The 23,639-nt window shown below is 39.1% G+C and overlaps 1 protein-coding gene across 3 annotated transcripts in view; it reads right to left on the bottom strand.

The window, feature by feature from the left end:
* Positions 1 to 23,639, bottom strand: part of TTC17 (tetratricopeptide repeat domain 17) — a 93,690-nt gene that overhangs the window by 43,244 nt on the left and 26,807 nt on the right. For all 3 annotated transcript variants that reach the window (XM_063289639.1, XM_063289640.1, XM_063289641.1), the window contains exons 15-16: positions 12,273 to 12,497; positions 11,367 to 11,553 (exon numbers count right to left, since the gene is read on the bottom strand). In XM_063289639.1, coding sequence (XP_063145709.1) covers positions 11,367 to 11,553; positions 12,273 to 12,497 — 412 coding nt within the window. The remainder of the gene's footprint in view (positions 1 to 11,366; positions 11,554 to 12,272; positions 12,498 to 23,639) is intronic.

Raw genomic sequence — 23,639 nt, 5'->3', positions numbered from 1 at the left:
ATAAATTATTTGCATTGAAAATGAAAACTATCAAAATCAATTAAATAATCAAAACTTAATTTGCGGGAGTGTACAATCCATACAATGACTAACACTACAGCAAACTAACAGGCTCCATGCCACCATTGGATCCCCAAACACAATGACAAACAGCCCATAGCCACATCTGGCTACCAACCCCTCCCCTTTTTTGCAACTACCAGAGATTCTAGAAATTGCAGAGAAGTTTGTCTATAAACTGTTTCGTTTCTTTGTAGCTCTATAAATCATGTTGCCTAATTTTGGATGGAAACCATGAAATAAAGGTATGATTTTCTGCCATTTCTTGGCAGACAAGCAATTAAAAAGAGAGACATATGTCTTCTTTTACACACCAGAGCAAATTAAAAACAAATATCCCCTCTCTGCCCAAATCCCAGCTCTGCCTGCTAAAATGACATACTGGTAGACACTGCTTACCAACTGCTTTGTGCAACTGTTCGAAGTTACGATAGTGCTGAAAAAATAACTTTGTGACCAAGGCATGCATTTATGACCTTTGAAGCATCTCTCTCTCAGTCACTTGTTAGCCATTACAGTCAGTTAGTACATGTTGTTCTATGCCTGACCCATTTTTTCCCTATTTTCCCTCTTTGCAGAGTGGAGAGATTGCTTAAACAAGCCATCTCTTCCTGAGCTGCTTTTCTCCCCAGCGCTTCCCCAAAAGGTGCTAACCTCAAGTTAAGAGCCCAGCTCTGTGACCTTAATTATCCAGCTCCCAGACTATGCCTGCAACTGACAATACTTTAATCACTTTCACACCTTAGGCTTTTGTTTGCCTCCTAGCAATTTTACTTTAGTTTTTCTTTTTCCCCACTTCTGCCCTTTGGAATGCTCACCCCATCGCTGCTAATGCATTGCTTTTGATAGGTATTCTCTACTGTGTGTCTGCTTACTCTCTTATAATCCCTTCCTCTCCAATAAATGTAAATGCAAACATTAATTCCCTTCTTGCTAATTATCCCAGGGCTGGGGTGGGCATTCCAAAGAGTGGGGGTGTGCAGAAAAGGAAAGCTGAAGTAAAATCCTAAGCACAGTTGTGGTCACATGATTTTCCACTTAGCGACTCTGTCACTTAGTGACTAAGTTGCTGGTGTCAATTGCAGTCGCTAAACAAAGACTACCTGTAGTGTATCTTGGTCTTGCCCAGTGCAGCATTTGGCTGTCTCTTACCTAATAACAAGGCACAGTTCCTAGTCAATAAAAGATTGTCCTGTATTAGAAGAGCATAATCTAGTATTAGTCAACATCTTAAGATATGTGATACAATTGTTATGGTGTTGCTTAAGGACTAGAAGCCCCAGGTTCAACTCACTCAGCCATCAAACTTTCATTCAAGTCATTTGGCCATCAAAGTTCACTGAGTGACTTTGGGCCACTTGTTCTCTCACTGCCCAATGTACTTCATTGGGTGGTTGTTCTGGGGAAAAATTGGAGTAGGGAGTGTTATGTACATTGTCTTGAGCTCCTGGAAAAGGCAGGATTTAAACCCAACAAATGAATAAAGACTAATTACCACATACACATTTTTTGTTATCAGTGGTATAATTGAACATGTGGGAGCCAGTGTAAACTTTCTGCTCAGAACTGATTGTCAATGTTGGCAATCTATTTTAACTTTATGAACCATTGAGACAAAGCACAGAAAGTAACAAAAAGACCAACTGACCTCAGAGAACCAAGAAAATTCTCCAATAGCCACTTGCCCTGGATTTAGGGGTACAGGGAAGCACAACCTGGCTTATTCTGTTCCAAAAGACTCATTTGCAGCTTCACTGTTTGACTTCTCCTCCTCTCCCCATATATTTTTCTTGTGTAGAATGTCCATTACATTGTCAGGAGACTGCAGGGATTATTGCAGCTTTGTAGATTATTGTAGCTTTGTAGCTTTTATAGGTGTTTCATGAAAATGTAACACCAGGAATAAAAAGTACAGATAAGAAAGCACCTACAGTATATGCATCTTACAGGAAACAAATTAGATGAGCTGCACATATCAACATTACTGCAAAAGTGTTTTTATGTAGAGCAAGGTAATGTCAAAATACAGTATATTTAAACTGAATCTAGGTTAATTCTTGTGGGGGTTTTTTGTTAAGCCCACAGTTGACCCAGGCTAACTAGGAAATCAGAAGTAGTCTAAAGGAAGCAAGATTAATACAGTGTTTTATGCCACAAATCCTCCATCAGCGAAGGTTATTCAAAGTCCTTTCTTACATTATGATTTTGTTATTTTAGAGATCTTAGAATTGGGCTTACAATATTTGACAGTGTAACAGATAAATCTCCTACCTCAATTTCTTTTATAGCCAAGCTCAGCTCTTCTCCATTTATTTCACATAAATTGCCACATGTATGCCAGTAAGCAGGCACACTAATCAAAATTGATTCACAATGCCTGCCTGATGCTGCAGTATTCAGCAGAGATTCAAAGACTCAAACTTTACATGAGTGGGCTTCTGCTTGCACAGTAGGATTTCTCCTTCCTCTGCTTTACTCCTCAATTCCTCTCTGATTTAGCTTCATCCACAATTTTAGCGGGGTAGATGTATGCATTTCTCTGATACTTTTTATTTTTTTTAAGTTATGAAATATTTCTTTTGCATTATAACAAAGCAGTAGCAGCAACATACACTAAAACCCAACACCTGATCATTGCATAAATGCTGTTCCTAGACATTATACTGTATATTTCACAAAGGTAATTCTTAACTCTATCGTAAATAAATAATGAAAAGAAAATTAGACACTATGTGGCACGAATGGGACACATGATCACAAAGCCTTTTTCTGCTTCTCTGAGAATCTATTGGGATGGATAACAATATCACAATCCCTTTAAAAACATGCTTTTGACCCATTAGTAATGGCTAGGTTGGTAACCTAATTAGTTACACTCCATCTTTTCTTCTTGCATCGCTGGATATAACAGGATTTTTCTTTTTGTGACGTGGACAGAGACCACAGTACGTTCTCAGTGGTATCTGGGAATGAGGCCCAACATGGAAGACGGTTTTCTAAATTTAAATTGTGAACATCATCAGCAGATAAAAAAGGCTACAAAATGCTATTTGCAATGCTTCTCAGGGTATTCTGATGCTATGTATAGAGCAGAATAATAAGTAGCATTGTGGCCCGAATTTCAATTAGTACCTCAAAAATAACCTGATGTCCTTTAAAAGACAGCAGAGAATGAATGCATTCTGAATGGTGACAACTTGCAGTTGGCAAACTTTTGTGATCTAAACTGTAGTTTTAAAATCTTATTTCAAGTATTATTTTTATTTTTTTCCCACCATAATTTATTTTCTGCAAAAATCAGCTTGTATGAAGAATTGTTTCACTTCTGGACTTCCTAAATAAATATAGGTATTACATTCTTTCTACAAACCAATTCTGACTACTGATCATTAGAATAAGCAACAGAAGCAGAGGCCAAGTTAATTTATAATAAAAGTAAACTCTCTTAATATGAGTTATTTCACTCTTTGGTAAAATGATTTGTTCATAATGGGTTAGAGTCTTTTAGTCATGCTTTACTCCAACTGAAATCAATGTGACTTACGGTAATAATTATTAACTTCTTCCATTCATTTCAGTGTAATAGAATTTTATCTGGAATCTAGCAACCTAGTGTCTTAATATACACTAGCACAATTTCAGACTTCCTCCTGGGGTGTTTAAAATACATTCTATTTTTAATACTGAAACAGGAAACTAGAAATCATTATTCAGTTCAACTATGGTCCTAAGACATATATTGCTGCCACAATGAAACAAAGAGGGAAATAGTACACTTCTCCAGCAGTAGTATTAGTACTATACCTTTAGTTGTTATTCAGTAACCAATAAATAATAGAGAATATTGTCAGATTCCTCTGATCAAAAGGTTCACAGAACTCCTTATTGGAGCATTTTCCATCACTTCCTTATCAATGGGGTAGACTCTCTGTCGCCGGATGGGAAGGGGTGTTGAGTTGGAGTGTGAATTGCAATATTATGGCTACAGATTTATGATGGTTCACATCAAGGCCAGTCAGTAGAGATACACCAGCAACACCACCTGGATGGGAAAGGGGGGGTGACATACTTTTGTGGGAAAGGAAGGCAATCAAGGGAATGTAGTTTTAAATGTATGTTTTAGTGGGAATTCTCCATTCGCAGCTTTACCTCTGTCCTAGTCATTTCGCTTCATTAAACAGTTAAACGATCCTTGTCTCCTGACTGTCATTGTGTGAATGCTTGAATGGTCTAGTGCTGACATTAAGCTGCAAATCCATTGTGTTCGAGAACTCTTCCTGGGAAAGTAACTCAGTTGAGAGTTGACAAAATAATGCCGAAACATGGAAGAACTAAGGTGAAGCAGCCATCGCCCTCAACCTCCACTGAGAGGATGGTGCTGTATGCTAAGGAGGAAGAAGAGAAGGTAGAGTTGGAAGGGAGCTCCAGGAGCAGGGAAAGTGAGTGCGAAACAGAAACCCGGCTCAACACTACCGAGCTGGAGAGCACACTCCTTAACCTCGACTTCATGAGAGAACCTGAGACTCTAGATGCGATACTGGAAGAACCACAGATGGGACCTTCACAGTCGAGCGCCAAGGAGGTGGAGGGGAGAGCACCTCCACCCCTGGAGGCACATGTGAGGGTGTTGGGCCCGGGGTCTTGTGGAACTGCGACAGACACCGATGGGACCCCGCAAGCGATTCGTGGGTTGGAGGCGAGGATGTCTGCCATGGAGGTGATGATGCAGCATGTGTTGAAAACCCTTGACACTGTGGCATATCCCCTGGTGGAAATTTCGACCCAACTCTCCAGGGTGGTATCGCCAGACCCACGAGGGGGATGCCGTACCATAAGCCCACCCAGGGGGTTTGAATCCCCAGTGAGGCGACGAAGGAGCGGAGGCCACGTGGAAAGCCAAGAGGAGTGACCTACCACAGGTGAGGCAGCACCTCTGGGGACTCCGAAGGAGATACAAGTCAAATTCAATGGAGATCCCCGACAGTTGGCATTTTTCTTGACCGTGTCCATTTATATGTGAGAATTTGGGTCCTGCTTTCCCACAGAATACAAGAAGGTGAGCCAGGTCGGTGCGAGGTTTCGCAGAGCTGCAGAAGATTGGTATGTGCAGCTGCATGATGCCATGGCTCCTGAGCTACACAGTTTGAGGGAGTTTATGAAAGTCCTGAGGGAGAGGTTCGAGGACCTGCTGGACAAGATGAGGGCAAAATCGACCATCCAGCAGCTTAGGCAAGGGGGGAAAAGTGTGGCAGAGTACGCCATGGAGTTCAAAGCCCTGGCAGGGAAAGTTATGGACTGGTCGGAGACCACCAAGATCAATAACTTCAAGGGAGGCTTGCAGCCGGAGGTCCTAAGATGGGCACTCTGCAGAGGAGATCCCCCCCACTCTAAAAGAATGGATTTGCCTGGCTGGGGAGGTTGACCCAAACCGCCCCTTTATTGTACAGGCGGATGCCTCTGACTCAGCAGTAGGGGCAGTTTTGATTCAAAAGGATGAGAACAGTTTCCCCCGCCCATGTGCTTACCTCTCCCGTAAGTTCACTGACTCGGGGCGCAATTGGCACATTTAGGAGAAAGAGGATTTTGCTGTCAAAACTGCCTTAACACACTGGAGGCATTTGTTAGAGGGCTCCAAACATCCCTTTGAGGTCTGGACTGATCATAAAAACCTCCAAGCCTTACAAACTCCCAGAAAGCTGAATGGTAAACAAATGTGTTGGGCTCAATTTTTCAGCCGTTTTAATTTTACCCTTAATTTCCTCCCTGGAAAGAAGAACTTTCTAGCTGATGCGCTTTCTCGCCTTCCACAATATAATACCACCCACTCTGAAATTGTGGATACTGTTTTTTCCCCCCAAAACAGCTTGGAATGGCTTGCGTAATGCACAAACAAGCAGTAGCCGGGAAAGTGAAAGTGCAGGCAGACCAAAAAGAGGAACTGCTTCAGGCACTCCCTAATGATCCCTGGCTACAATGTAACAAAGTCCAATTGACTGAAATTGACCACGTCTGGTATTGCAACAACAAAATCTATGTGCCTGAATCTTTGCGCAAAACAATTCTGCACAGTTCCCACGACATTAAATCTGGTCATTTTGCCTTCACGAAAACTCTACACTTGGTTAGGTGCCAATTTTGGTGGCCCTCCCTTCGCTCTGATGTGCAATCCTACGTCACCTCATGCCACATCTGTGCCCAAGCAAAGAGAAAGGGGGGGAAAATGCAAGGGCTTTTACAACCTGTTGCCTCCCCCAAAGCCCCATGGAAAGTAATTGCCATGGATTTTATTGTGGACTTGCCAGAGAGTAAAAATAAGACAGTGATTTAGACTGTTATTGACTTATTTTCAAAGCAAGCCCACTTCATCCCTTGTGCCAAGATCCCCACTGCCCAGCAACTTGCTAAATTGTTTGTAACACACATCTACAGGATCCACGGATGTCCTGACCTTGTGAACTCAGATCACGGTGTCCAGTTTACTTCAAAATTTTGGTGCTCATTTTTAAAATTAATTGCAGTCCGACAATCCCTTAGCTCGTCTAGCCATCCAGAGATGGACGGGGCGACTGAATGGGCTCAATCTACTCTAGAACAATTCCTGCATTGCTACATTAGCTTTCAGCAGGATGATTGGGTTGATCTCCTCCCCTTCACTGAGGTGGCTTACAACAATGCGGTGCATTAAAGCACTGGATTTTCACCTTTTTGCATTGTCTATGGCCAAAATTTTGTTCCAATTCCTGAACTTCAGCTACAATCTTTCCCTGACCCTTCAGTTGCCGATTGGGCTACCCAGGTCACCACAGACTGGCCGATCATTCGTCAGGCTCTGGATCATGCCATGACACCCATAAGAAGTTTGCTGACTACCACAGGCACCCGGAGTGGAAAATGAAAGTCACTGACTTAGTCTACCTTGCCATGAAATTTCTCTGGTCTCAGCAACCTTCGAAAAAGTTAGCTCCTAAGTTTGTTGGACCTTTTCCCATCACTAGAATCATTAACCCGGTGACTGTACAATTGCAACTACCTTCAACTCTTAAGGACTTCATCCTGTTTTTCATTGCAGCTTGCTTAAACCAGTGCTGAACTGTTCTAAGTGGCACCAGCCTGCACCAACCCCTCCACCCATCATGATTGATGGCCATCAGCATTTTGAAGTTAAATAAATTCTGGACTCTCGTTTTCATCGCAAATCATTGCAATATTTAATGCAATGGAAACACTTTCCAGATCCTGAATGGGTTGATGCATGTCATGTAAACGCACCCCTTCTAACAAAGAAATTTCATTTAAGGTACCCTTCTAAACCCTCCCCTTACTAGCAAGGTTTCCCCACCCTATCCATTCTCTTTCTTCTTAGACTTATTGTATCTTATTCTTTTGTGTTGTTTTCTTTGGGGGAGGGGCGCGATATGTCAGATTCCTCCAATTAAAAGGTTCACAGAACCCCTTATCGGAGCATCTTCCATCACTTCCTTATCAATGGGGTAGACTCTCTGTCGCCGGATGGGAGGGGGTGTTGAGTTGGAGTGTGAATTGCATTATTATGGCTACAGATTTATAATGGTTCACATCAAGGCCAGTCAGTAGAGATACACCAGCAACACCACCTGGATGGGAAAGGGGGGTGACATACTTTCGTGGGAAAGGAAGGCAATCAAGGGAATGTAGTTTTAAATGTATGTTTTAGCAGGAATTCTCCATTCGCAGCTTTACCTCTGTCCTAGTCATTTCGCTTCATTAAACAGTTAAAGGATCCTTGTCTCCTGACTGTCATTGTGTGAATGCCTGAATAGTCTAGTGCTGACAATATTCTTTATGGCAAAAATCACTGTGCATATTTTAATTTTAAGCATTATTTGTCTTTAATTATCATACTATTTATCCTGCAGTGTGGGATAATTTTTGAATAAGAATCTTAACATACTAAAAATAAAGAACACAGTAAATATAGCTCCTTTGCCTTGCCTTTTCCTCCCAATTATTGCTGCTTCAAATTCATTTATACACAAAGCCAAATTCCATAGTGAGTTTGAAAGAAACTTACTGTCAAATGCACAAAATTAGCATAGTAAAACTTAGTGGGGCAAGGTGTTAAGCCACCAGGAATTAAGTTGGATTTGAAGACTTTACCTTTATTTATTACTAAATATGTGCCAGGGAGCAACCACAGATGCTTTTGTCACAATTCAGATTTAATATGGTCCTCCTCAAAATCATGTTTGTCCCTACAGGCCTGATGCCTTTGCTGTTATCAGACAGCTACCAATCTCATTGGCTCCGTACTTGTACAAAAGAACTTTGCAGTCTTGGCCTCTCTCCTGAATATTTAGGCCAACTAACACTGGAGAAGGCCAAATCAATAGTAAAAGAATTAGGGATATTGATTGCCAAAATGATACTACCAGTGCTCCTGAATTCTATCGTCAAATTCTAGATAGTCGCAAACCCTCTACTGCAGGGTATCTATACAATCTCTCCTTAAGCAAATGTAGATGGGCCTTTTCCAGAGCTCGCTTTGATGCCCTCCCTTCAGCACTGCTGGTGGGAAGATTTCACGGGACTCCTTGTTCACAGAGACTTTGCCCTTGTGGATCCAGAGAGGTAGAAACTCTTGCCCATGTCCTCATAGGGTATCCTTTTTATGATGCCCCAAGACGTGCTCTGATCTCCCCAATTATTTCTAAATTTTTGGGTCATACTGATAGATTTTACATTTCTTTCTTTCAAAGAGATGCTGATTCTACACTTGCACACCAGGTGGCTAAATATTTTTATCAAGCTATACAATTACTCAAAACTTTTAATTAGATATATTGTTTTACTGTTTTATTGTTTTCCTTTTTCCTGACAATGATTTGTTGGATTAAATTATTTTCTTTTATTGTAAAGGCTGGTCAAAGACCATAATAAAGATATTCATTCATTTAATATGGTCCTGCTTCTGGGCAAATTTCCTTATGGTTAAATGTGGTTTCATAGTAGCTGCAACGGAATCTCTCATGCACATCATTTTAAGCTAGTGGAGGATCAACATCTAAAACAAGGGGCCTATTATTCCAGCTTGTTATTTCTGTTGTATGCTCTCATTTTTAGAAAGCAACTGGCACATGAAAACTATTCATGAGTGAAGTTGTTATCTGATTTATATGTTCAGTTCTCAATAGGTTTAATATTAGATTTTACAGAATAATGTAATGTAATGTCTGGAACAATTTTACAACATTATATTGGGTTGGATCAATTACAGTGTTCAAATACACATCATGTTATGATGGGAAGACTGTACACACTCCACTTACATACCTCATGACTATGTAACATCCTCTCCTTGTCAATTTCAAAGCTACTTTCTGACCTCTAGCCTATCAGTCTTGAGTATAGGTTTTGGAGGATTGGTTTTACAAATTTATGCCCCTCTTCTGGGCGTCTGCTATGAATTTATGACTTCAATGCCTACATTTACGGTTTCTGCCACCTCTGTAAGATATAGTATAGCTATGAATGGATACTAACCAGTAGAATGTTTGGGTTCAACTCCTGATGACTGTATGGTTTTATCATTATAACTTGTCTTTAGTAGTAACTTATACCATCTTCCAGGGATGTCCCAGTAATCTCCTTGATCCCTTCCATCTACCATATCCTTTACAGATTGTTGTATGCCACCCAGAGTCACTTGTGGTGAGATGGGCAGCTATGATATATATATAAATAATTATCTTCCCTTCTTCCATATTCTCAATCTGGCCAAGTACTTTTTAAATCCATCATCCACTCATACTACATGCTTAAAGTATATGAGTTTCTGCTGATCTTCTCAAGGGTGCAGTAAGTATTTATTTGGCTAAGGACTACAGGGAGGAGGTTTTGAACCCCCTTTTGATTTACACATCCTAGTTCCACCCACTTTTCAGAATGCAGCTGCTGGCATGCCATTCATAGGTGAAATCTGAATCTTGGCCTAAAACTCTCTGCTGAAGATTAGTTGGATTTATGCACAGCTCTGGTATAGATTAGACCTATGATATGAGTTGGCATTATGTGAGTTCTTATTAACTCTGGAAATACATTTCACTTGGGTTGTTGGGATATATTTGAAGGGCTTACTTTAATTCATATGTTTTCTTTTGAACTCATTTCAAAAAGCCTTTAAACATCTACCAATTTCTTCATACCTCTTAAAAGGTTTTTGGGTTTTTGTTTTTGAAATCTGCAAAAATACCAGTATCAGAAGTTGAATTTACTAGAATGTTTATTTCACATTTATTTATTTTATTTATTTTTATTTCTAAAAAGAAATGTCCACTTCTCACATAAGCAGGGAATAAACAAGATTAATATTGCTCATATAAATATAAACATAAATAGGAAGGAAGCATAAGAAGAGCAACACGGAGGGAACAACGTATATTATAGAAGCTTCTAAATGTAAACCTACTTGACTATTTCTCTCCAGGTAGATCTTAAATATTTATGAGGAGACCAAAATTATTAATAAAAGCCAGAAGTAAAATCCACATGAAAACAAATTAGTACAAAATTGGCCATGTCCCTATTAGAAGCATTATCTTAATGATTCAGGATCTTACGTGTCCTGCTATTAAGAGTCTTACAAACTAAAAGAGCTAACAAAACAGAAGAATTATATAGTCCTCAACACCCCTGGTCTTGTTTTAATATGTGTTTAAAATGTAACAAAATAATAGGGTATTGCTTCCAAGATATACAAGAAATATAGCACAAAAAAGGCACATATCCCAATAGTTATGCAAATTTTAATTGCAGAATTCTTTAGTCAAAACTCCCATTTGGCAGTTTTTAAGTAAAGGAACCTGCATTTAGCCACCCGGAAAAGCATGAAATAAGAGGGTTTAAGAACCATAAGCAGTAAATATCTGTATGTGGTAGTGTTGTGTACATTTTCTGTTTTTAGCCCAAGAAATGGAAATATTTTGATAACATTTTGGAGTAACAGGAAAGAAGAAAGGAGAAGAATGGAAGTGAAGATTTAGTGGAGAATGGAAGTGGAACCACTAACAACTGGAGAAGAATAAGCAACTGTATATGACAAAGAAGTCCTTGCTCTGCCCCTTCAATCCTGCCTTCTTGAAGTTTTAAAACCAGATTCTTAGGTACCCAGATTTTAAGTCCAGCACTTATCAAGCATGAATGAAGAAATAAATCTGGAATTAATTATTATTATTATTATTATTACTCCCGACTCCCAACAACTCTGCAATCTGTTTTTAAGTCCTTGAAAAATACAATTTTATATAAATAAACTGGGCTTAGTTGCTTACCACTGCAGGTGGAAGAAGTGATATTGTACAGAAACGGATAGAACTGCAAACAACGGATCAGCTTCAGGCTCCTCTCGCACTCGAGACATTTGGTGGCAATATCTAGAGCATTTCTGAAAACCTGTAGTGCTCCACTGATATTCTTCAAAGCCAAATAGGCATTTCCTAAGCTCAAAAAAGTCAGAGGCTAAAAGGAAAAAAACCAAACTTTTCTTAGTATAGAAACATGGGAAGGCCAGAATTTCACTTGCATATACTAATTATCTAGCTTCAACTTTTCCAAGAGAGATCCAGGAAAACAAAGAAACCAATCTTTTAAAAACTCTACTACTGTTAATTGGTAAAAAGAACTGGAAATTTTAAAATAACGACTTCCTTGGGTGTGCTTTTTTAGAAAACTGATTTAAACTATATACATCCTTATATTAACACAATTTTAATTTCAAGTAAAGACCAAAAATATGGACTGCCAAATTAACAGGATGGGGAGGAAACAAACATGTTCTCTCTACTACAGTGAGGTTATGCTACTTATTTCCTTGTTTCTGAATATATTTCTTGGATCCTAAGTACAGCTAGTAAATTTCTCATCCATCTCTAGTTCTAATCCTTCCAGGGAATCTGAGGCCTGCTGGACAACAAGGGAACTGGCCAAAATTAGAAGACAGCAACTTTAATCTTACGTATTAAAATTTTATTTTTCGTAGTTCTCCTGGCTTCTACTAGGTAAGAAATAACAGCACAAATAAAGCCATATGAACATTCATTTCCTAGAATAAAACAGTACAAAAATCTGCATTTCAAAGTTTGAAGAAGAGAAATATTTCCACATTTCCATTTGAAACTGTATGAAAGAACACAAGTGGCAACAAGGAACCTTGCTCTTCGCCGAGAAAAAACACTCACCTCAGAATCATTGATGGCTAAAGCTTTGTGGAGAAGCTTGCTGGCATCCAGGTGAAGGCCATAATGAATGAGAAGGTTTGCTAGGTTGACTAAAGGGATATCTTGAAATTCATGAGGGGTCAAGTTAAATGCTTTTCGTAAACAGGTGAAGGCAAAAGTGCCGTTTCCAAGTGCACGCCAATAAAGGCCAGCCTCATTGAGCACCAGCCATAAGGGTTCCCTTGCCTAAAAGTCATTTAAAAAAAAGGGGAGAGAGAAAGAAAAAAGAAAAAAAAGAGGAAACATTGCCCTCATTAATCACACACTATTAGTTGCAGTGTTAAACCTCTGTCACCCTAGCTGCAGCTACAGATCTAGAGAATTTCCTCTGATTACCAAAAAGTCATGCTTACCCCCCCACCCCCCAAAAAGTTGCATATAAAACATTTACTTCCAAAAGGGCCAGTGTTCTTGAATAACCTGTCTAGGCATTAGGAGAAAATAAAGCACTGTACTTGAGGAATAACACCACAGTGGAAGCTAACCCTACCAGAATGTTCTTAATATAAATGTTTTTATATTATACAGAATGTTTTTAATATAAAAAATCCAAACACTTGGACTTCCAGTGGGAATGGCGTTTTGAACAGCGTCTCTGCAAATTACCATCGCAAGTAGACCTGGCAGCGTGGCATTTTAGGGCTCGGGTAGTCCCTCTTTTGAGGGAGATGGGCGGTAATTACATTTGAATAATAAATAAATAAATAAATAAATAAATAAATAAATAAATAAATAAATGCATGCATGCATGCATGCATGCATTCATTCATTCATTCATTCATTCATTCATTCATTCATTCATTCATTCATTCATTCATTCATTCATTCCCTGGAGCCAAGACCAGTTCCCTGGATAAAGGAGAACCCTAGGAATTGCCCTGTGTCCTCCGGATGGCTGGTCATAGCCAGAAGATTGTAAATGGAGTTTATAGATCGAGCAGTGAGTGATCAGCTGGGAGGTGGGATTGTCATCCTTTCCCAAGCCATGCTGCAGCTGTTTAAATGGACTTTAAAACTGACCACCCCATTTCTTAATGCACCAATTTATTTGCCTTTTCTTTGTTTAAAAGAGGCTTTTTCCAACACAGAGATGAGATTTCTTTTGGTAACTATTACATTATTTTTGAAACTTAACTGCTGAACATTTGAACTTGGTATTTTACGTTTTGGGCAAAAAGAACTGAAAGCTGAACTGTGGATCTATTTTATAGAAGCAAAGGACTATATTTTTGGGGGGATTTAATTGGTGGTATTTCTACCACCAATCCCTCCTTTTGGGATTTAATGAATCTATCCTGTTGGAACTTTCATGGCTATTGTGAGAAAGTAAGTGTTGTTGCTCTTTTCTTAGTGAGTTAATTGGATACTTCCTGAAAGCACCTCTAGTGGCCAGACTTTCGCTTTTGAACCATCTAAGTCTCTAGTATTTTTCCACTGACTTTAAGATTTGGTTGTATTGGCTAATTTTAACCACCAGATGGAACTAATCATGGTTTCTAGGAGACCACCTCATTGTGGTTCTGATAATGGGGAGATGATGAGAAATATGATTGATGAAATTTCTAATACCTTTAAACAATCTTTTGATGCCTTTGAGAAGAAAATGGAAAATAGATATTCTGACTTTGAGAAAAAGATGGAAATTAAATATGGAGACTTTGAGAAAATGATGGAAAGTAAATATTCTGACTTTGAGAAAAAGACTGAACATCAAATGGAAAAAACTGCTGGAGAGGTGAAACAAGTAACAGATCGAGTAGAGGTATGAGAAACTAAGATACTGATAAGAATACTGAGCAACAGAGAGAAAGAGAGCTTGATAAAATGGCTTTGTTGGAACTTAGGGACATGGATTTTTGTCCGAGACTGAGAGGAGTTTCTGAAGTGAAGGGGAGAATATTGTTGAAAAAATCCTACAGGCTTTGGCAAAATTCTTGGATTGGGAGGAAGACAGAATGGATGGATTAGATAAAATTTTTCACATCAACTCAAGATATGTAGCTGTAAATAATAAACCAAGAGATGTTTGGGTTCATTTTGCTAGAAGGAAAACAAAAGACCAGGTTTTGCAAACTCACTTTGAATCAAGATTAAATATTGACAATGTAGAGATAATAGTTTTGAAAGAGATTCCTGTAAGAATTTTGAGGAAGAGAAAAGACTATGCTATTTTAACAGAGATTCTGAAAAAGAGTAAAATTGTTTTTTGATGGGAAAGATTGGAAGCTGTAAGTTTTATGTTCCAACAGCAAAGATTCAGATTGACCTCCATCCATAATGCCAAGGACTTTCTCGTAGATACGGATCTAGTTTGGATCGGGGTGTAGATGAGAAACCTGTACCTGGAACTAGACTCCAAGAATCTGCTCTACAAGATGTAGACATGGGTGCTATATCTAAGGACTCTGATGTCTGCTTAATCATGGCTTGCACGTACCTTACTTGGAATGTGAATGGGGAAAATTCCCCACACAATTTTTTTTAATTATTTGAAGAAATTAAACCATGATGTGATATGCTTACAGGAGACTCATGAAAGGAAAAAAAATATAAAATATTTGATGAATAAAAAATTGGGAGAGGAATTTATTTATGCAGGTTTGAAGAAGATAAATGGACTTGTAATATATGTTAACCCACAATTGAAACCACTTTTACTGCTTTCTGATGCACATGGCAGATATGTAGCAGTGGAAATCGAGCTTAATGGACTTAAATCTAATGTTGTGGGGATATATGTACCAAATAAGGATAAAAGTAAATTTTAGACACCTTCTGAATGAATTCTCATCTTTTTCATATCAAAGCTGGTGCCTACTAGGAGATTGGAATGGTGTAACTTCCCCATGATTGGACAGGACATCTGAAAAGGAAATTAAGCTTAAACAAGGAAGACTCCCACAGTCCTTTTTTGACATGATAGACAATTTGACCTTAGTAGACTCCTGGTGACACAAAAATGGATTGGCAAGGGACCTTTTATTCAGAAACCTTTTACTCAGAAAGACATAAATCCTTTTCAAGAATTGATATGATATGGATTTCAAATAATTTAGCTAATAAAATTGGTAAGGTTGATATTTTACCAAAGACTTTCTCCGATCACAATCCAGTAAGTCTGAAAATAAAGAGATCTTCTATGGCTTTTTGATGGAGATTGAATGAAGCTATTTTACAAAGAGAAAACATTTTGGTTGATTGCAAGAGGAGTTTAAAAGATCTTTTGACATCAATTTGGATAAAGGGACTGACCTAAAAACTGTTTGGGACCCCAGTAAGGCAGTTATGAGAGGTCACTTTATTTACTATAACTGTAATATAAAAAAGAAGTGTCAACAAAAAATGCAAACTATCTTGGATCAAATTGAAGTAAAAGAAATTGAGTTATAGAAAAACCCAGTGGATACTGGTATTTTACACCAACTTAAATTATTACATCAACAGTTATCTCTGTTGACTGTGAGGGAAGTTGAATTGAATTATGTTAAACAGAGACATTTTGAGTTTGCCAATAAACCTGGAAGATAGTTGGCCTATGAATTAAGAAAGGAAAGAGAAAAGAAAATGATATTAAAAATTCAAGAAGGATATATTGAATTAATCGATAATGAAGGAATTAAGAAAGCATTCCACAACTTTTTTTCCAATTTGTATAAAAGGCAAGAAGTTTCTCTGGAAAACATAGATGAGTATTTAGAGAAACAAAAATTACCAAAACTCTCACATAAATTATTAATGAACAATCCTATAACTACTTTTGAAATAGTGGAAGCTATAAAAAGAACCAAACTGGGGAAAGCACCAGGTCCAGATGGTTTGCCAGAGCTGTATTATAGATACTTTGAGTATCAGCTTCTTCAGCCCTTTCAAAGATTGATGAATTCTATTTTCAAGGCTCTGCAATGCCTGACTCTTGGAAAGAAGCCAATATTGCACTTTTACCAAAAGAAGGCCAAGATAGTACTCTAACTAAGAATTATAGACCAATTTCTTTGTTGAACAATGATTATAAAATATTTGCTTCAATATTGGCTGAAAGGATGAAGAAAATTTTACAGGACTTTATTCACCAAGATCAATGCAGGATTCTACCCAAAAGGCAATTAAGAGACAATGTGAGAATAGTTTTGGACATTACAGAATATCTACAACACCATAACAAATAGCAAGCAGCTCTCATCTTTTTAGATGCAGAGAAGGCTTTTGACAATTTGAACTGGACTTTTATGTTTAAAATTTTGGAAAATATGGACTTTGGAGATAATTTTATTCAAGGAATTAAATCAATTTATGTGCCTCAAAAAGTGTGTATTATTGTGAATGGCGATTTAAATGAGCCTTGTCATATACAGAAAGGAACAAGGCAAGGATGTCCTTTGTCACCTTTACTCTTTATCCTAGTTTTGGAAGTCCTGAACAGAGACATTAGACAAGACGATCAAATAAAGGGTTTGAAGATAAAGAAGGAGGTCTTCAAACTGTGAGCCTTTGCTGATGATTTAGTTTTAATATTACAAGACCTTTGGATGTTGTTGAACATTTGATGAAGAAATTAAAGGAATTTGGGTCAAGTAAATAAGCAAAAAACAAAGATGTTGGTCAAAATATGACTATACACAATCAAGAAATGTTGATGGGTAACACTGGTTTTATAATTGAAAAAAAGGTCAGATATTTGGGGGTGACATTATCAAACACAAATTGTATGTTGTTTCAGAATAACTATGTTAAATTGTGGAGTGATGTTAAGAAAGACTTGTTAAGGTGGGAAAAATTACAACCGTCAATGATGGGTCAGATACTGTATCTGTGATTAAGATGTTTTGCCTAGAATGTTGTTTTTGTTCCAGACAATACCAATTTTGACAACAGATTTGCTGTTTAAACAATGGCAGAAAGATATCTCTAAGTTCATTTGGCAAGGGAAGTAACCAAGAATCAAGTATAAATTATTACAAGATGCCAAAGAATGAGGAAGTCTAGGTTTGCCTGATTTGAAATTGTATTTTGTTGCCTGCTGTTTGTTATGGATGAAGGATTGGGTGACTTGAAGAACACAAAATTATTGGAATTAGAAGAACATGATCTCCGATTTGGGTGGCATGCCTGCTTGTGGTATGATAACACTAAAGTTAATAAAGATTTAAAAAAATATTTTGTTAGACGTGCCATACTGAGGGTTTGGAATAAATATAAACCAATATTGTCTCTTAATGTACCTAAGTGTGTTAGGATTTAGAGCGAAGAACCATGCTGAGACCGAAAGATCAAGCTCTAGTGTTTATTGCTCTACTCTAGAAAACAAAATCCTGCTAAACTGAAAAGACACTAGCAAATCCAACTATAAAACCCCAGAAAGCTATGGCAGTTCAGCACTGCGCGTGTGCTTTTTCCCCTGGAGAGGGCCCCCTCCTCTTCACCAGCAATCTCCATAACAGTGTGGTTGTCCCCTCAAGAAGCTGTTTTTAGAAGAGAGATGGCAGGCAAACCAAGCTGACTGAGATATGAAGATTTGCTGAATTTTGAAGAAGGGATACCTAAACTTAAAACAAGGGAACAACTAGAATTGGAAGGTCATATTTGTCACTGGTTTAATGTCATGTCCCCCGTTGCGATGCATACATGCGTCACAACGGGGAACATGCCTTTCCGGATAAGGGAAGGGAAGAGGAAGGGATTAATGATGATCTTTCAATCACTAACGAACAAATATCAATAAGGACAAAGAAGCCATACCTTTGCCCTGACTCGAGAAGCCATCATCCTATCTCCCTGACATCTCTGCATTACCCCGGGGGACACACCTGCGCCTGACACAGGGAGAGGACAGAGGCAATCGGCGCTAATCCCACTGATTGCCCATCAAGACTCCGGGATCGCACCCTGATCGCCCATCAAGAGCTCCGGAGCCGGACTTTGGGACATTGGGGGTGGAGGTGGACCAGGTCCGCACCGGGGGTATTTACGGGGTACCTCGGACGCCATGAGCTGATTCCCGTCTTTCTCAGTGTATGCATCCTATCTCTAATAAACCGGAAATCCTTAGACCTAACTAAGTGAGTCTGTGTCTCATTGGGGATAAGGCAACCATCACATTTAATTACATACAACTGTCAGAACGGTTTAATTTGGGTAAGAGGGTATATAATTTTGTTAATGAAAAAACACAATTTGAAATGGAATTTTGTACAACTGATGAGTAACTTATTAAGAAAATGTATTAAATGTTGCAATTGAATTTAGAAGATGAATATGTTAAAGATTGTATGATTAAATGGGCTAAGAATTTTGAGTATAATATTATGCTTGAACAATGGGAGAATATGTGGAACAAAGGTATGAAATTTTTTTTTGAATTATAATTTGAAAGAGAATTTTTATAAAATTATGTACCGTTGGTATTTAACTCCTGATAAGTTGTCCAAAATGTATATTGGGGTATCAAATGTTTGTTGCAAATGTTTACAGGGTGAAGGAACTTTCTTATCATTTATGGTGGACTTGTGGAAAAGCTAAGAAATTCTGGAATCAAATAGGTATTATTATTCAAAAGATTCTCAAAGCGGACTTAGAACTGAAACCGGAACTGTTTCTCTTGGGGTTGATGGACCAACAGCTTGAGAAGCAACATGGAACTCTGTCCTTATATATGAAAATAGCAGCAAGACTCTTATTCGCTCAAAGATGGAAGGATGCACAAATTCCCTCAATGGAGGATTGGATGATTAAGTTAATGGAACTGGTGCAAGTGGCTAAACTGACAGCGCTGATAAGAGAAAACACTGTAACTGGATTTGTTTCTATTTGGAAGCCACTTTGGGACTATTTGCTTGTAACAGAAAAAAATGAAGTTCTGATTTTGGGTTTTGATGATTAAATGGTTTGATTTTAGAGAAATAATGTTACAACGTTTAATTAATAGCAAGAGATTAATTTTTATGTGCTTTTATATCTGTGTTGGAGAAGGTTGGAAGTCACCTGTCTTATGTTTTTCTGTCTATTCTTGCACTGTTTTAGTTTCTCTTTTTTCTTTTTTAGACTTTTATTCTACCTGTTCTATATTCCGTATTTTGTGTTTTAATTATATCTTGAAAATTAATGAAGCTTTATTAAAAAAAAATAAAAAAACCAAACACTTGGTGCTATCCCTCCCTTTCCTTGTGACCACAGATGGGCAATGTGAGAGTAACAAATAAATAGCATGGATGGGATTTTGGTATTGATGGAATGGATATAATGATGACAAGTTGAAGCTACAATGCTAAATGTACTTCAGAGAGAGTATTCTTTACCTAGAGTAATGGAACTTGGCTTCAGTCAACCCATGCATGATTGTCCTGTGAATCATTCACTGAGAGAAACTGTGATGATTGCCTGAACCCAAATAAAATGCTCAGACTCCAAATCAAAGTTTAGGTTCTGATTTTATTTAGAATAGAGTGCAAACAGAAAGAAAGCTGAGAATGAGAAAAGCACGCCCAAAGTCAAACTAAATAGCCCCGCTTCCAACAATGTCCCCCCCCCCTATTTCATTACAATCCTACATTCCCAGGTGCTCCTAACGAGCTCTGCTGATCAACGGGCAGAAAGACCTTACATTAAAGAGATAACCCAAACACATTCCTCCACGGCTGAGGCAAACAGAACTTTCTATACAAGGTTTATCAGCAGCACCCTCCCAGCCAGGAACGCGCGTCAACACTCTGGCATGCGAACAGTTATGATGTTCAGCAACATTGAAACAGGGAACATGACAGAAGCTGTGATTACAAGCTTAAATATGCAAACCTATACAGTATAAATTAATTAATTTTATATCTGACACAAAGTTTTAAGCACTGTTCTGACTGAGAGCAAAAGGGGAAGGTGGGGAAGGAGTTGACTAATTGAGGGAATAATACAAAAAAATAAACATGAAAAAATATAAAGAAAAGTTAAAGAAAAAAGATAAAACAAAAAGTGAAGGAAGCAATACAGTTAAAGAAAGAAAAAAAAGAAGATAATTAAAGAAGCAACTTCTAATCTTCTTTGCAGCAGTTACAAATAAAGTTATTATCCCTCCTCCCTCATTCAAATTACATTACAGAGATCTGTTCTGTCCCATATTCAACTCCTTTTTTCAATCAGCAAATCCACAAATTACCATTTCACCTTTTTTCCATTTTCAGTAAAAAGTCAGTAAATGGTTTCCAGTCTTTTATAAAAATACTTATTGTTTTATCCCTGACTCAAAAGGTCAGTTTTGCCATTTCTGCTAATTCTGTCATCTTTACAATCCGTTCCTCCATTGTGGGTATTTCATTATTTCTCCATCATTGTGTGTATAATAATCTTGCTGCAGTTACCATATATAAAATAAATCTTCCATGTCTTTTCTAAATGATTACCCATAAGTCCCATAAAAGTTCTGGGTTCATCTCAATATTTATCCTTAAAATTCTTTGTATCAACATATGTATTTGTATCCATTTTTTTTTTTTTTTGCTTTTTCACAAGTCCTTCATGCATGGTAGAATGTCCCCTCAAGTTTTTCACATTTCTAGCAATGACTAGAAGTACCTTGATACGTCTTAGATAATTTCTCTGGTGTCATACAGGTAGTCCTCGACTAACGACCACAATTGGGAATGGAATATCCATCGCTAAGCAATGTGGTCATAAAGAGTGATGTCACATGACCGCATTGCCTAGCAATGGTAATCTCAGCACTCCCCATTGCCGTTGTTAACTGAATTCCACCAGTTGTTAGCTGAGGACCCAACCCAATCCAAGCCAGTTTGGGCTTGGTCCCTCCCAGCCCTGAGTCTCAGTTCTTCCAAAGTAAGAGACTGTCTCTCCTTCAACTCCCCCAAACTGCCTATTCCTACCCATCTCTGCCCTTTTAGCCCCCTGGCAAGAACCATGGGGTTGTGGGCTGCTTGCCATGCTATGGCCCAGGGGTTCTTGGCAAGCTGTGGCTCTGGGGCTGCAAGAAGCCCGAGTTGTAGCACGAAGCTACGGCCGTCCCTGGAAGCCTCACCTGCCCCAGCCTGGCCTAGGAGCATGGTGCAAAGGGCTTTCTTGGCAAACTGCGGCTCTGGGGCTGCAAGAAGCCCCTGAGCCGCAATATAGCATAAAGCCCTCTGTAGCGCAAAGCCCAGCCCCAGCCCGGCTCACCAGTGTGGCGCAAAGCCGTAGCCAACCCAGGAAGCCACAGCCACCCCAGACCAGTCCCAACCGCCCTCACCACCCTGCATTCCAAGGCCCCCACCACCCTGCACTCCGTTGCCCCAGCTGACCTTCACCATCTTCTTGTTTCCGCTGGTGTTGAGGCGTGCCCAGCCTGGCCCTTCGTGAGGCAGCTGCTGGCCACGTGAGGCCATCTTCCCCAGGTCTTGCACAGAAACTGCTGTGCACGACCTGGGGAAAAAAGCCTCATGCGGCCAGCAGCTGCCTTGTGAAGGGCCAGGCCAGGCATTCTTGGTCAGCAGTGGGAGCAAGAAAACGCCAAAGGTCAGCTAGAGTGGCAGGGGGTGCAGAGTGCAGAGGCCCAAAAGGTCATAGATGGTGGGGAGATAGGCGGGTGGGGGAAGTCAATGCACCCCTGCAATCTTAAGTGAAGGTGGGCTGCCAAGCACCTGAATTTTGATCACATGATTGTGAGGGTATTGCAACAGCCATGACTTTGGGGACTGGCTGTAAGTCCCTTCGTTCAGCACTGCTGTAACTTCAATCGGTCACTGAACGAATGGTCGTAAGTCGAGGATTTACAAATGCATCATTAGCAATGGAAATTCTAGTCCTAATTACTGTTGCTAACCAAGGACTACCTGTAAAATGTTTCTCTTGCTGAGAACTAAAAAGGTATTTTTGTGCATAGCCTGGCATTGTATTTATTCTATATTCTTAAAATGGCACTTCTCAAATAATGATTTTTAAAATCTGTATTAACTTGATTATATCATAAAAAGCCATGCCAATCAAATCTCAGGTTATGTCCTTCTAATTCTAACATTCTCTTGTTTCTCAGCAACGCACACTCCTTCATCCAAACTAAAGAGCAGGCTGCAAAATACAATTTGAAATCAGGCAACCCTAGTCCTCCTCTTTCCTTTGTATCTTGAAGAATTTTATATTTAACCCTTGGTTTCTTCCCCTGCCATATAAATCTAGATTTATTTATTTATTTATTTTTCAAATTTAGTTACCGACCATCTCCTGCAAAAGAGGGACTCTGGGCGGTTTACAATAAAATCAGGCTCTAAATATAAACATTAAAATCTCATAAAAACAATTATTATAAAATACAGTAAATAAATATAAAATCCAAGAAGGTATAAAATCCAGGCTGGTGGGAGGGACTCTAGGGTGCGAGCCACCCCCAAGAATGGTTATTCACTTTCCCGCCCCAGGCAAGACGGCAGAACCAGGTCTTCAGGGCTTTCCAGAAGGTCAGGAGTGAAGGGGCCTGCCTCAGCTCCGGGGGCAAGATGTTCCAGAGGGTGGGGGCCACTGCAGATAAGGCCCGTTTCCTGGACCCCGCCAGATGAAATTCTCTTATGGACGGGGTCCGCAACATGCCCTCTCTGGATGAGCAGGTGGGGCGGGCTGATGTAATGGGGATGAGGCCTTAGGTAACCTGGCTCCATGCCATGTAGGGCTTTAAAGGTGATAACCAACACCTTGAATTGGACCCGGAAGCAAACTGGCACCCAGTGCAGCTTGCGCAGCAACGGTGTTATATGTGCCGATCTAGGGGCACCAAAAATGGCCCGCGCGGCTACATTCTGGACCAGCTGAAGCTTCCGGATACTCTTCAAGGGTAGCCCCATGTAGATATATCTTTTTGCCACTGTTTAAAAGGTACATTATTTTTCAAAACAATAATGGACTTTTTTCTAGGATAAGACACACAGTATAGATGTCACCTTTTTTTTTTTACTATTTCCAATATGTTTCCAAAATTAAAACAAAGCTGCTAAAAGATATGCTATCTTCTCAGAATAAATCTCCTTTCTTCTTTTTCCTGCCCAAAGGTAAATTGTTTAATGAACACTGGAATAAAGTGATTTTGAAGTGAACCTCTTTATTAATGGAAATATTATAAAAAAGAAAAAAAAAGAAACATGGGTAACATGGTCAGGAAAAAACACAGTTTTGCTTTACCATGGAGGAGTCCAAGGATCTAGAATTTAGTAGTGCTAAGGCTCAGAAGGAAAAGAGCTGTCTACTTGTGCTGGCTTATATATCTTTGGGCCCAAAATTTCTTTACTGGAAGGAATGGGGCCCTTCCTTGCACTGATACTGCTTTCCAGAGTGAAGCTATAGCAATCTTGGGTTTTCTTTATA

The sequence above is a fragment of the Candoia aspera genome, chromosome 1 (genome assembly GCF_035149785.1).
Source record: "Candoia aspera isolate rCanAsp1 chromosome 1, rCanAsp1.hap2, whole genome shotgun sequence".
Classification (NCBI taxonomy): domain Eukaryota; kingdom Metazoa; phylum Chordata; class Lepidosauria; order Squamata; family Boidae; genus Candoia; species Candoia aspera.
The sequence above is the reverse complement of the archived record's forward strand: the minus strand, read 5'-3'. Positions and strand labels throughout refer to the sequence as shown.